General features: G+C 36.7%; 1 protein-coding gene across 4 annotated transcripts in view; it reads left to right on the top strand.

The window, feature by feature from the left end:
* The window catches only part of WASL (WASP like actin nucleation promoting factor), a 53,706-nt gene that overhangs the window by 30,882 nt on the left and 8,853 nt on the right, over positions 1 to 13,971 (top strand). For 2 of the 4 annotated variants that reach the window (XM_052789524.1, XM_052789522.1), the window contains exons 5-9: positions 3,726 to 3,749; positions 8,728 to 8,896; positions 12,421 to 12,463; positions 12,850 to 13,003; positions 13,824 to 13,841. In XM_052789524.1, coding sequence (XP_052645484.1) covers positions 3,726 to 3,749; positions 8,728 to 8,896; positions 12,421 to 12,463; positions 12,850 to 13,003; positions 13,824 to 13,841 — 408 coding nt within the window. Of the gene's footprint in view, positions 1 to 3,725; positions 3,750 to 6,052; positions 6,558 to 8,727; positions 8,897 to 12,420; positions 12,464 to 12,849; positions 13,004 to 13,823; positions 13,842 to 13,971 lie in introns of those variants that run through there. The other 2 variants (XM_052789526.1, XM_052789525.1) reach the window with 2 other exon arrangements.

Raw genomic sequence — 13,971 nt, 5'->3', positions numbered from 1 at the left:
CTCTGTCCTTCCACATAGAGTTTTTCTTCCCAGGAACATGTAAGTTTTTCTTGTTTATTCTTTGAGCTAGTATCTTGGTTTGTGTGCTCAAACTCATGTTGTAGGATGAGCTTACACCATACATTGGCTTTTAACAAACAACTCGCCCTCCTCAAACACTTACAACTTTAAGACTACTTCAATTAAAAAAAATAACCAACAACCAAACAAAACAAGCCCAAAAAACTCCTAAGCTTTTTTTCTTAAGAGCTGCAAAACAAGAATTGAAAACAATCCTGAGATTCCTTAGTCAAGCCACTAGATGGAGTTCTGTATGTCATTGATGCAACTGTATCTAAATGTGCTTCTAAAATAACAGGCTTTGCACTTGCCCAAGTCAAAGCTGATTTACTTATATATATATATATATAAATATATTAAAAATGCTTATATAAAACATTAATTTATACATAGATTTATATATAAATTATATTATATACAAAAGTTGTATATTGTTTATATACAAATTGTACATGTGTATTCTAATGCATCTTAACTTCTCAAACACAGACGTAATAGTCTGGTAATTTTGATGCTTTTCTGTTTTAATGTGTTTTTTACTCCCATGCTTTCCAAAATGTTTCATTTCATAGCAATGAAATGCTATGACATTCATTGAAGCTATGACATGCTTTCAACTGAAATGAGTACTCTATGGGATCACTTAGCAGCCTGTTATACCATTCAGGGCTTGCTAGGAGACTTTTCCAGGAGTCTTATGGAAAGCTTATGTTGTTGGAAGGTAGCAAGAACAGCAGTTCTGGCTCACAAAACTATGTCTTGGTGCTGAGACTAGTACACAAAACATTGTCTCACAGCTGCAAGAAGAGGCAATAGCATTCTGCTCTTCCTCACTTGGCATGAAATGCACTCCATTATACAGACAAATCCTGAGTAAGTGCATCTGGAAGTCCAGAGAGGTGAAAGTTTGGCTCCAAATAGAGAATCTACAAAACCTTTCAAGTGTACAGAATATCTAACAGAGAAGAGAATGAGGGAGAAAGGCAGAGAAAGAATTATCGATGTGTTGTCTAAATCTTTTTAATATCAGGCTGGTTTTCATCTAGCTAAATTCTGATTTATTTTTTTTCTTAAGTCAATTAAGTCCTTAAACTTAGGTTAGGAAGAAATTACTATAATTAGTTATTTTCTCTGGTGGACTTATTTAAATAATCTCTCCATTTACTTCTTAAACGTATCCCAAATAATTCCCCCGTGAAGCAGGGTGAACACACTGTTTCTCCTCTCAGTGCTCGTCAGTGTAGTACATTCTCACTTGGGGTGTTCTTGCATGTAGGTACCATTAGTTTTTATTATCTTGCCTCAGAAATGTTAATGTGTGTACACACACGAGTGTCCTCTCCACATGCTGAGTGCTGAGCACTCAGCCATAAAAGGGCAGCAGAGACATGTAGAACAAAGCCTTGTTCTTAACTGCCTTTCTGAAGTAGGAGGCTTCTTGACCAATTTTTATTGGACAGCTTGTAGCTCATGGGTGGGAGCTCAGTTAGGCCTGTCTGAAGCTGCCTTTTTCCTCCACAAGCTTTTAGCTCCTCATGCCTTTCCTATCGCACTTCATAAGCTTCAAACTGGATACTTAATATGGAGAGCATTCTTTTTTTTTGTGTCTTTGGTCACAGCTTTTGTTTTTGCTGCCTGGGAGACAAGGGCATCTCTGAAGTGCTCAGCTTGCATTGGATTCAAGTCTCAGCAGAGATCGTTGTTGTTTCCAGGAATACTTACTGAAGGGAGCTGTGTTTCTTGGACACAGGCAGCTGGTGAAGTTGATCTCTTTTGGATCTTTGGGCATCTTGCATCTTCAAAAAATGAGAAATATGCCACTCTCCAGTCAGGTCATCTGCACTTCAGAACAGGAGTTCATATTTCCTACTCAGCAGTGGGAACCACAGAAGAACAGCTAGTATCTTTGGGCCACAAATTAATCTTTTATATACCCAGCAAAAATTACAGGAAGTGTTTAAAATGACTTGCTTTGTGTTCCACTATCTTATCTCTTGAACTGTTTCTTCTAATGAAAATTGTAATAGATTCCCATGATTTGGCACAAGGCCGCTTCACACTTCCTGTGAATACCTCCTGCTTTTGCCAGCTTCCCATCCTGTGCCAAATGACTTGCAATCAGTCCTGCACTCTCCTTTGCTGTCTCCGAGTTGTTGGATAAAACTTAATTATGTTCCAAAAGTTGAGTTTGGTGTGTTGGTTTTGGGGGGGGGGGGGGGGGTTGTTGTTTTTTTTTTTTTTTCTTTTTCAGTACAACATGAGTGGTTTCTTAAACTGAATATTCTAGGAAGAGAAAGCACAGTATTTGGGGGGAAAAAAAGCCTTCCCCCCCCCCATCAGATCTGATACCTTTTGCTGAGGCACCCTTGCAGAGGTTCTCTACCTCTGTGCCTAAAACTAACCTGCTGTGAGCTAAGAGGCAACTGTCTGTCTTTAGAAGGCTTGCTCAGCAAAGGTTGATCCTCAAGGGGTTTTGGTCACCTTCCTCTGAAGGTTTGATGACCTTGACAGCTTCTTTATTCCTACCTGAAGATCAGCTGACTAATATGAGGCTGACTTGCCTTGCACACTTAGGATTGTAGATTTTTTTTTTAAATATTGCTAGGACAAGGTCGACACCATCTGTAGAGGCATCTTCTCTCTTCCCCTTATGTTTGTGTCTGGAGAAAATGTAATAGGTTAGCAGTTTTTCTGGGACTTGCTGAAAAGTGATATGTCTGTTACACATTCTTAAAACAGAAGTCTTGGGAGCCCCTGTTAGATTTCAGATACTCCAGATCTGAAAGGGAGGGATGTTTTTAGGTTTGGTGAGATGACAAACTGCTTGCCCATATGGGTACCGCTAAATCCAAAATTCTTAAGAGTGTGTGTGTGTGTAGGTATACAAATAGTGTAGCTGTGTACTGGGGGTTTTGAAGGACGATTGCAGGGTAGGTAAATGTTATTTGTGGTGGATAGGAATTAATAGTAAGTGAGGGAAACCACCTTTAAAGGAGAATTTACTATTATAGGCTGAGAATACTGAGGTGTGAAATGTTTACAACTACATTTTAAATCATCAAGCCAAATTCTTTATGGTTTGTGAAACAGTTTAGCTTTGTGAATAGAATATGAGATTACTACTAAGGAGATTCTGGTTCTGTCCCATATCGTTCATTTACCTGTTGGATAACATAGATGAAGTGTCTTGCCCCTGTGTCCTATTTTCTTTGTATAAAACCAAAAATAATTATTATACATTTTAAGTTCTGCGAGAGAACAATACTGTATAAAAGTGCTAATTATATTTCAAATAAAACTGAAAGAACAGCCTCATTCACTGGAAATCAGAAAGCATAATGCTTCAAAAATCTTTCTGTACCAAAACAGCTGCTTTTTGAATATTTCACCTTACTTTGGAGTCAAAATGTCTGAAACCAACTCAGTAGCTATTTCTTTATGCTCCCACTTGGTTTGCTCACTTGAAATCAGTGCTTATTATCCAAGATTGGGGTTTTATTGTTCTGTAATGCTTTGTTTCAACTGCACAACAAGTAGGCTTTAAGGATATTAATAAATTCTTAAGTTTGGTTCAAGGTCATTGAAAGCTTCACTAGAAACTAAAATTTAGAATTAATTTTTCCTGTGATACCTATGAATAAATAGCTCTTTTTCTTTTTCAACAGAAAAAAGACGAGACCCACCAAATGGTAAGCTTTTTGCATGAATCACTGCCTTTTATTTTTTCCTACTGCTGTCATTTACTGTGTATGTATACCTTTGTTTTGGACTTATTCAGGATACGTATGTGGTGGCAAAAGCAGTAAACTCTTATTCTGGAGGTTGGTATACTTATTTTGTTTCTGTTCTTTGGTATTTGTTTAGTTGTAGCCTGAATGATTTGTGGCTTAGCTGGCATTTATAAAGAATGTTTTTGGAGGAGCATGTTTTGTTGCAAATAGGACAGAAGCCCTTCAGCTTAAACTGAGAAGAAAACTTTGTACCTTGCATTTGCTGCTTGATCTTCAGAATATGCATATATAGATAGGATCACTATACAGAACCTTGCTGAAATTAAAAGTTAGCCTATTTGTCTACAGGCAGGCATAATGATGACAGATTTCCTAAAACATCCATAAAATTTCAATTTCGGTGTATCTGGCTAACTGTGTAACGTAGTGTTTTGGTCGTATGTTTGTCAATATTAAACTTATGTTTGCATGAAGAAGGATTATTTGAATCTGCCTCTCGGGAATACATCTCACTGGCATGAAGATACATGTTCCTCAGGAGATCCTCTCATTAAATTGATGGAAGGAGTCAAAACTATGTTTCAATTTGGTCCAAAAATTTTTTACCATCTATTCTAAAATCAAGTGAAAAATGCACATCAAAGAATATCAAGTTTGGAGTCTTTGTAGTTCTGAATTCACACTGAAGTTAAAAAGTGATTTCTCCTGTGATATTTCTGTTGGTGATCCAGATCATAGGTCATATCACTGTATTTGTTAGTTTGCTGATTGAGCAAGGGTGTAGTCAACTGATCATCTGAGGTCCCCTTATGGCCTGAGGAGGTAGTCTTAAATCTGTACTGAACAGGACATCCAAGTGTCTCGGTAGCTTACCAAAATAGATAATCCTTAACTAATCCTGAATTATGGGAGTTACTGATGTCTTTTATATCCAAATAAAGCCTCTCTCATGTGGCATACTTCTCAAAAAATTACTCTTCCTTTTTCATAAATGTTAAGTTTTGAGGAAGTTCAGGCAATCATCAGTGTAGGCCAGGCATTTTGAGTATTGATTCCTTCAACTGGGACTGGGTTGTTTAGTTTTCAAACAATCATAGTAATACCATCCATGATCATGTTACCAGCTTTTCTGAGCTTTCAGAAGATTTTAACTGTTCTGCCTCTTGAGTGACATTTGCTTCTGCTCACCTAAGCAGCGCATCCCTGATAGCAATGTCCGCAGAGCAGTTGGGAATTAAAACAGTGGTGACTGTGTAGTGCCACCTACCACAAAAAAATTTAGCCTTTGTCTCTACTGTAAATGTTACCAACAGTAACACAAACAATTTGTTTGTCTAGTTCACTATCTGTGGAATAAGATTTAAGAGAACTAACTCTGCAAAAACTTTTGTGCTTAAAATACTCTCATAATTAATCCTGTAATACCTCAGGCAACAACATTTTTTTGAGAAAAATACTGCATACTAAACTTGTGTTCATTGATCCTATGCCTTTATGTTGAATATTCTGTGGAATACATAGCTTTGCCCAATGTTTTAGGTTTATAATCACTAGTCAAAGCTCTGAGCATCTCTGCTTTTTTAGTAAACTGTTTCACTGGGAGTCCATGTACTCTTTCATGACCTGTCTGTCTACCTTTTCTGATTCTGTCAAATTCTGTAATGCCTGGCTTCTCTGCTGGCAAAAAGTTAGGTGTGTTCATGCCCTCTGTAGTTACAGGTGAGACATACTCAGGGCATGGGTTATAGCCTCTGCATTTCAGCATTTGGAACTCAGACCAGAGCAGATACATACTATCAGCAGGTAACTGGGAAAAAACTGTTGTAATATCAGCTGGTTTTTGTTTTACTCTCCATATGCAGTGAAAGTCGATTGGGGAAAAAAAAAAGGAACACCTGGCTTTTTTTGTACTGAGTATCAATGCATAATTATCTTTAAAACTGAAAAACAAGAACGGTCACACTTCTGTACTCACATGATCCATGCTTGAAATACTGTGGGGAATTTTGTTTTAGTGGGGCTTGTTTGTCTGGATTTTCTGCATATATTGAAGCTGCATGGAAAAAGCATTCCGTCTTTTCATATGACGTTTTCAATGGTACAGATTAAAGTTGTTGTTGTTTTTTTATTTTTTTTTTTTTGTAGAATTGCAGGATTAAAATCAAATTGGCATTAACAGTTATGTAAAATGTATTAGTCTGTAATTTCCTGGGATTTATGTTCTACTCATTTTAATAGCTAGGTCTCTTTATGCAAATAAAGAAGAGTTATTGTAGTTGAACTGACCTCTTGGTGAAGTTCTGGATGAAACAAGGATTTGTCAGAGAATTAGGTTTTGAGGAAATCTTTAAGAGCCATGTGGCAGAATTTTGCTTCAGCTGTTAACTAGTACAGTTTGCATTTATTGTAGCACTGTCTGTAGTCTGGGACAGATGCCTAGAGAGGTTCTAAATAGAACACAGAGAATTTCATAGAATTAACATTTCAAAATGTTCTGTACTACATTTTCTGGAGCCCCTTCTGGAGATGTTGCAGATCTTGATAACAGTGGATGCTTAAGGCCACTGTACTGTCAGGTGCTTCCTAATGATGAGCTCTATATGCCTCTGTCATCTTCATTTATTGAGCTATCTACACCTGATGGGGAAGGTGCATGTCTTATGATGGGGAAAATTTTACTGGATATAAATATGGCAGTTCTAGAAGAGTACAATTCTTTCCAAGGTTCTTTCATTCCTCGTGGACATCTAAGGTCTAAACCTGACGGTAAGAAAAATTTTCATCTTTTAAGAGTTTACTGTGATCTCTTGTATGAATATTATTAGTATGAAGGAATCAGGCTATCAATCCTTAATTTGAGCTCAGCTGAATAAAACTTCAATTTGCAAATGGCTGCTGCTTTACATGGCTAAAACCATGTATGGTTAGTTCAGGATTTTACATGCAAAAAGGTGCATTTTCAAGGACTGTTAGGAATTGTGAAAAGAATATCATGATCTTCCTAGCATTGCAAAGGTATGTGTTTCTTTTTGAACATCAGTACAGCTGTTGAAACTACAAATATCAATATAATAGGTGAAAATAGAGACAATATAATAGAGATAATATAATAGATGATTAAAGTGAAAATGAACTCCTACAGTGGTTTTGGTTTTGTATCTAATAAAATTAAGACTGTAATTTTCAATTCATCCTGAAGATTTTACTTAACTCCACTTGTTATGTTTTGGGTTGATAGTATTTGATGATTAGTGAATTTACTGCTAACTTTAAGTGGAACTTTAACAATGCAAGTTGTTTTGCATAGTTGTATGTGGTCAGTTTGTGCTTTGGTATTCTCAAAGGACAGTTGTCTAGGTCATAACATCTCTAGATCAAAGCATTTCTGCTTAGCAGAAAACACTTTAGAAACTCTCCTTCCTGCAGCTTCAATGCAATTTTAAATCTTGTCATTTAAGACTCTTACAGGAACATAGGAGTTGTCATATGTTTTTAGATAAGTTTTGTCTAGCCCAGTGTTGTGTTTCTGTTCTTGTTTCTTGTTCTGGCCAGTACTAGGTGCTTCCCACTGAGGTGCTAAACTAAGGATGTCAGCTGTGTTATCCATTGTATTGTCTGCTTCTCCTTTCTGATTTGGACTTTGGACTGTGAAACCTAAGGCTTGTTGGTCCTTTCAGAATGCTTAGAGAGCTTTGAATTATCCATACAAAATGCAGTTATAAAAAATAGTGTCAAGATAAGGTTCAGATTTATCAAAGTCTAATTAGACTTTTTTTATCATCTGCCCAGTAAGACTGTATGCATGAGTCTTATTTTAATTGATTTGCTAGCCATTGGGTAGTAACTCATAGGCAAGTAGAGGATGTTTTCAAACTATTTCTGGCCAAACTGGTCTTAAATTGACTGCTTAATCTTATTCTTCCAAAACTGAAATTACTTGTCTGTTTTGTAGTTTTTTTAAAAATATGTGTATGTGTATATACATATGTGTGTGTGTATATATATATATATATATAAAATGCACAAATTGCCTCTTCGTATTTAAATACTACTATCGCTTGCTTATGTCAAAGCTAAAAAATCTGCATGGAAAACATGCTAGGTATTTTTGTTTGTTAGTATTACATGAGTAACATAGTACTAAAATGCTAAAATTGGTAGTAGTATAATTCAGATGCATTTTAAGTAACTAGAGTAATAATTCAGAATTGTTTATAATGAAGAACGAGGTTTGAGAACATAATTCATAATTTGAGTGTTTAATTTGTATTTCTGGTGCTGTTTTTACTGTCATTACTCTTCAAGCTCTGTTTCTTATCTGGGACTTCAATTATTTTGCAAACCTGTTAAAGAGTAAGACATAAGAAATCCTGAATAGTTCTGTAGATGTTGTCCTATATTTGAAGACAATAGTGTGTCCAGAGCGGCCTTCTGAAGTTCTTGTGATGTTCAGGTTCTGTGTGCAGTGGCAGAAAGCATTCCCACTTGGGGCTTATTAAGTAAAGGTTCCCTCTCCTTTAAGATCGGTTTACTGTGCTGCAAAGGTAATGGTGTGCTGGGTGTTACTGTTTATGGCACTCACTTCTTTGATCTTGTCTAGCATTGTAGCTATGCTGTACTTTAATGTGCCTCATTCCATGTGTTCTGTGCACATGAAAACTCTTTAGTTTAAAAAGGCTTTCTTTGCCAAATTTGCAAAAAAACAAATTCTAGTTTAGAAAATTTTTCTGCCATTGCTCTGCTCTAGCAGCTTTTTTTTTTTTCCTTCCTTTGGCAAATAACTTAGTCTATGTGTCTCACATCCAGAACCCAGCCGGACGCATGTGGCATGTAGAGCTATGGCTACAGTGCAAGTATTTTACCACTCAAAAGTTTGTGGGTTAAATATGGCTATGTTGAAACACAAAAGTAGAAATCCTGTACCTTACCTTCACAGGCCCAAATCTACCAATGGCAACTGTTGATATCAAAAACCCAGAAATTACAACAAACAGATTTTATACTCCACAAGTCAATAATATTTCATATACCAAAGAAAAGAAGAAAGGAAAAACTAAAAAGAGAAGATTGACAAAGGCAGATATTGGAACGCCATCTAATTTCCAGTAAGGACTTTTTTTAATCTGGGTTTGGGTTTTGGTGGGTGGATTTTTTTTATTGGGTTGGGGGGCGGGGTTTGTGTCAATTAGACTTGCACATGCTCAAGACTTGAATGTGTGACTGTTGTGTGTAACCTGAACTACAGTGAATGCTAGCTGGAATGCTGCAGGGTTTAAAAGGAAGTTAGCTTATACACAGGTGAGGAGCTTACTGCAGCTGTAAATAAAAAGTAACTTGCTATCCTAAAAGAGCTTAGAAAACAGCTTAGTTGCATAGAGATGCCTTATTGAAGTAGTCAGCTCAGTGCAGACTCATATTCAGCCTCAATGGTCAACTCTTAACACTATTATTCTCACAGCTGTGCCTGCTTAGCAGTGCTTTGTCATGCAAAATACACATGCGGGTCCTGACTTGTCATAACAGCAGAAATGACATAGCCATATTTTTATCTCTGGCTTTCTGTTTACAAACTTACTTATTCTGATATGTCAGCTAGTACCCATATCTTGTGATGAAAGTACAGTGTGCATGTATACACCTCTTAGGAATGGGTTAGGTTTTTTCTAATACTGTTTCTTAAGTATCTTCAATCTCTTAGGATAGTTATGATGTATCATTTTAAGCTTCACTTTCATGAAACTTGGTTTTGGTCACGTTACTGAATTTAACTATTGTTTTCCTGAACTATAATTTGGTATTTGGGTAGATTTAGCTTGGATGTAAGGAGGAAGTTCTTCACTGTGAGGGTGATGAGACACTGAAACAGGTTGCCCAGAGAAGTTGTGGATGTCCCCCCATCTCTAGAAGTGTTCAGGGCCGGGTTGGATGGGGCTTTGAGCAACCTGGTCTAGTGGAAGGTGTCCCTGCCCATGGCAGGGGGCTTGGAACTAGATGATCTTTAAGGTCCCTTCCAACCCAAACCATTCTACAATTCTATGATTTTAATCTTCTGCCTTTAAAAATAAGTGTACTTTATTTGCTAAAGCAACGGGAATTTAAAGAGCTTGAATTAGTTACAGGAAATGTTAATTTCTATGAAGTATTAGAAAACCAGTGTGAGGTTTACATGCCAAGTGAATGTCTTGTTCTTTTGAACCATTATTTTGCATCACTTCCACTGATGTACTTTCCCAGAATAAAACTCCATAAAAGTAATGCTGGTATTAGCAGTTAAAGTAATGCTACTGCACAGTGTTTTGAAGGAGTGCTCTGTAGAATGGGATAGCAGACAGAAAGTAAAAGGAGAGATGGGCTAAAATGCTTCCTTAGCCATACTGTGCTTAGACGAATCGGACATCAGCCACGTTCTTTCTCATCTGAATATCAGTGAAGTGCTGCATCTATTGGTGTCACTTAAACTGTAAAATGCAGAAAAGAAGGAAGAGTGAAATGAAGAAAATTGAAGTGTGATTGGTAGCTGGTCACTGTTGAAGCTCTACTGATGGAGATTTCAGCATACACTGACAAAATTGCAAATAATGATCTGCATTAATGTGTCTTACCTCTGATCTGAATTTGTGGAAGGGGCTGTGCAGCAGGATAGATATAAAATGAATTTGAAACTTAGTTTATAATGTCTACCAGGTTCTGACCTAGAAAAGCTGAGAATAAGATGATTAAATACTTAATGAAGTTCAAACAGAAGATACGTTCTAGTGTCATTAAATGTAACATTAAATTGTAAGTGGTGAACCTTTGCAAAAGAAGATGGAAAGTCTATTTTGTTCAGCTTAAGGTCTAGTTAAGTTTCCTGTAGAGTGCGGCCATGTGTCATCTTACTATGTAAGATACTTTAACTGCTCGTTTTGTACAAACATAAGAGAACTGGTGTTTGGTATTGTTAGGCAAATATGCCAGTAGGATAACTTGTATATAACTTGAGCTGTGATACTGCTGAAGACCAACATTGTTACTGTTTGTTTATGCCAGATCAAAGTTGCAATCAGTAGATAAAACTTTTAAATGCCTTCTGTTAGACAGATGTGGACTTAGTGTTCTGAGCAAAACAAAAATCAAACTCTACTTAACATTAGTATAGCTTACTGCTGTATACATTCTTTTAAGTAACATAAGAGTTGCAGTTACCTGGTAATTATGCATTTTCATTGAAAAGACCTCTGAAAACAAATATGTTACAGTTAGTGTGTACAGGTAACTTACTTTACTCCAAGGGATGAAAAATAAATGAGAAATAATGCTAACACTACTCCATATAAACTTTAATATCAATTAAGTGCACTAAGCTCCGAGTTGTATGCTCACAACCTCTTAAAAGAGCATCCTGAGTTGCACAGATATGCAGAAATGTGGGTAAGATTGTATTGGCTGGTAAATTTCTATCAATTTACATATGCCAGTTAATACATTACAATCGGATATGAGACTATGTATTAGGAAATGCATGTCTAATTTATGTGAAGCAAGCTGTAGCTTAACATCCAGAATTCTGTAATCAATAAATCATTCCATATTTTGGTAGTGAAAGGCATTTAAATATTTAGGCAAAACGGGCATTTCCTTTTTTGCCTTTTCTGTAGCATAATGTTATTTTAAACCAGATCTTTTACTTTTCTTCTTGCCCCTCAAACTAAGTAGTTGACTAATCATAGTTACACCAAAACCAAAATTGATCATTGAGCTTCAGTATTCTCATTAAGAAAACTTGTGCTGTTGGTGGTACTGACAGACCCAAGCAAGAATACAAGGTCTATTGTGCTAGGCACTGTATAAGGACAGTGAAACAGTCCTTGTAATTTGACAAGCTTAGGCTAAACTGTGTCAGATACTAACAGCTCACCTGATATTTTTAAAACCCTGAGTAGGACTTCCTGAAGACTCTGAGTTTCTAGAACTGTCCATTGGCAAAAAGAAATCCAAAACGTGGAGTGCTTGTAACTTTATGGTTCTGTCTTCTACAGCCAGCAGCAGTTGGATGAAGTAGCTTGGAGGGGCACAAACTCTTCTGCCTTTTCGGCTGATTATAGTATCACATACAGTAATACTTTAGTAGCCACGTGAAATGGCTACTAGAAGCTTAGGAAGTTGGCAACTGAAAACAGTCCTGACTTTTGTTTGAAGAAGTGAATGGGAGAAGCGTGATGAGAGGACAAACGGTGATGAGGGGGAGGAGGAGATTTTCCAGCTACATGATGCTGAAGACTTTGGCAGTAGCTTGAAGTCCAGTTACTATATAAAGGCTAAACTCCTCCCTTGATCTCTGTGCAGTCCTTCCATCACCATCCATGTGCACCACAGGGTGGCATGGAGCCTTTATGTTTTGCCACAGACCATAACCTAAGGGGGGAAATTACTTCCCCTCTTGGTCTTTCTGACGCAAGACAAAAAGTGGGAGTAAAGAAAGTTTTACTATTCTGTTCTTAAGTGGGGTGCTGAGGAGTAAGAATTGCTTAATATCTTAAAGAGAGTGGAGGTAGAAGCTGGTAGTAATCTCCAGTTATCTTGGTGTCCTGTTGCTTTAGTTAACAAGGTCCTTTTTATGCTAATTAAATGGACTTTTTTGCTTTTTTAGACACATTGGACATGTTGGTTGGGATCCAAACACAGGTTTTGATGTAAGTAATTTAGTAAGTTATTCAAGACACTGAATGGTTAAAAGCTTTTGAGGCTTTTTCATGTAAGTTATGAAGATTGGCATTAAATAAAAAGTTCACTGTACATCAAAATAGCTCTAAATTGTGATTTTTATAATACGATGCAAACATAGATGTTGGAGTAGAAGGGAATAGGAGGGATCCGGGATTGAGGGGAAAAGATGCAAAACTTTGTACTTACCTCTCCTGAAATAGTCCTTTCTGACTGAAAACTCAACCCAGAGACACGTACTTGGCTTTGCTATTCCTTTTACCTACATGGTTTGTGGGTTTTTTTCCAATACAAATGATATTTTTAAAAATTCTTCTGTTTCAGGCTACTTAAAACTAACGTATCTGACTTGCAGGTGAACAACTTAGACCCAGAACTGAAAAACCTGTTTGATCTGTGTGGAATTTCAGAGGCTCAACTAAAAGACAAAGAAACTTCAAAGGTCATATATGATTTCATTGAAAAAACAGGAGGTGTGGAAGCTGTTAAAAATGAACTGCGCAGACAAGGTGGGATTTGTTTTATTTCCATGTAAAAATTAGCAGGGCATTTTTTGCCTTAAGGATTAGAGTAGAAGCTGTTGATGATGAACAATTTTTGATTCTCTTCTCTGGACTTCATGTCAATGCAGTTGCACTGGATTTCATAATGTTTCTGTACACCATACACTATGTAAAAATGTTCATGCATGACCTGTGAGAGAACTTGTTCCATAAAAGAATAAGGATCTTATCTATGTCAGTTAAGTACTTTCCAGTAACACTTAGTCTGACTGCAAAGTTATGCAGTATGTTCGATACAGGTTTTTCAGACTATGTTGCTTATTTACTTATAATCTTAATCTTACAGATAATTAAGATCTTATAAGCTATATTGCTGTTGTCAGTTATGGTAGTAGTACATGGCTGGCTGACGGGTGTACATATGGTGCCCATTTACCCTGGCAGCACTGTGTAATGAGCCTTGCAGCAGCTAGAGACCTGCAAATTTTATATGAATTTTTTTAAGGGGTTTTTTTTTTTCTATTTTAAAGTAAAAAGTGCTAGTTTTGAGCAGGCTTCTGCCGCAAGAAAATTCTCAAATAAGCTATTTCCTGCCTAACATGTAAATGTGGTCTCAGCTGATGCATTATCTAGTGGAACATAACAAGTCAGTCTGAAAATTACACTGTCAATGTCAAACTTTCAAAAATTTGCCTAGAACTTCTCAAGAGAAACAGGATATAAATGCCATTGAAATTATAGCAGTTTGAAACTAGTGAATAAATTGTTCAAGTGACTGAAGAGATACACATTCAGGGTGCAATGACTTGTTACATTTATTTCTTAGGTCCCCCGCGGTGGAGCGGTATGTATTTGAGCTGGCATCTAAGCATATGCTTCAAAGTATTCATGCTGCTGTGTGATTTCTTTCCTAGACAAGAAACCTTAGTCCACATTTGTTTGACTGCAATACTAAAAATTATAGTCAAACTTCT

The sequence above is a fragment of the Harpia harpyja genome, chromosome 6, assembly GCF_026419915.1.
Source record: "Harpia harpyja isolate bHarHar1 chromosome 6, bHarHar1 primary haplotype, whole genome shotgun sequence".
NCBI lineage: Eukaryota > Metazoa > Chordata > Aves > Accipitriformes > Accipitridae > Harpia > Harpia harpyja.
This window is presented reverse-complemented; position numbering and strand designations above follow the sequence as displayed.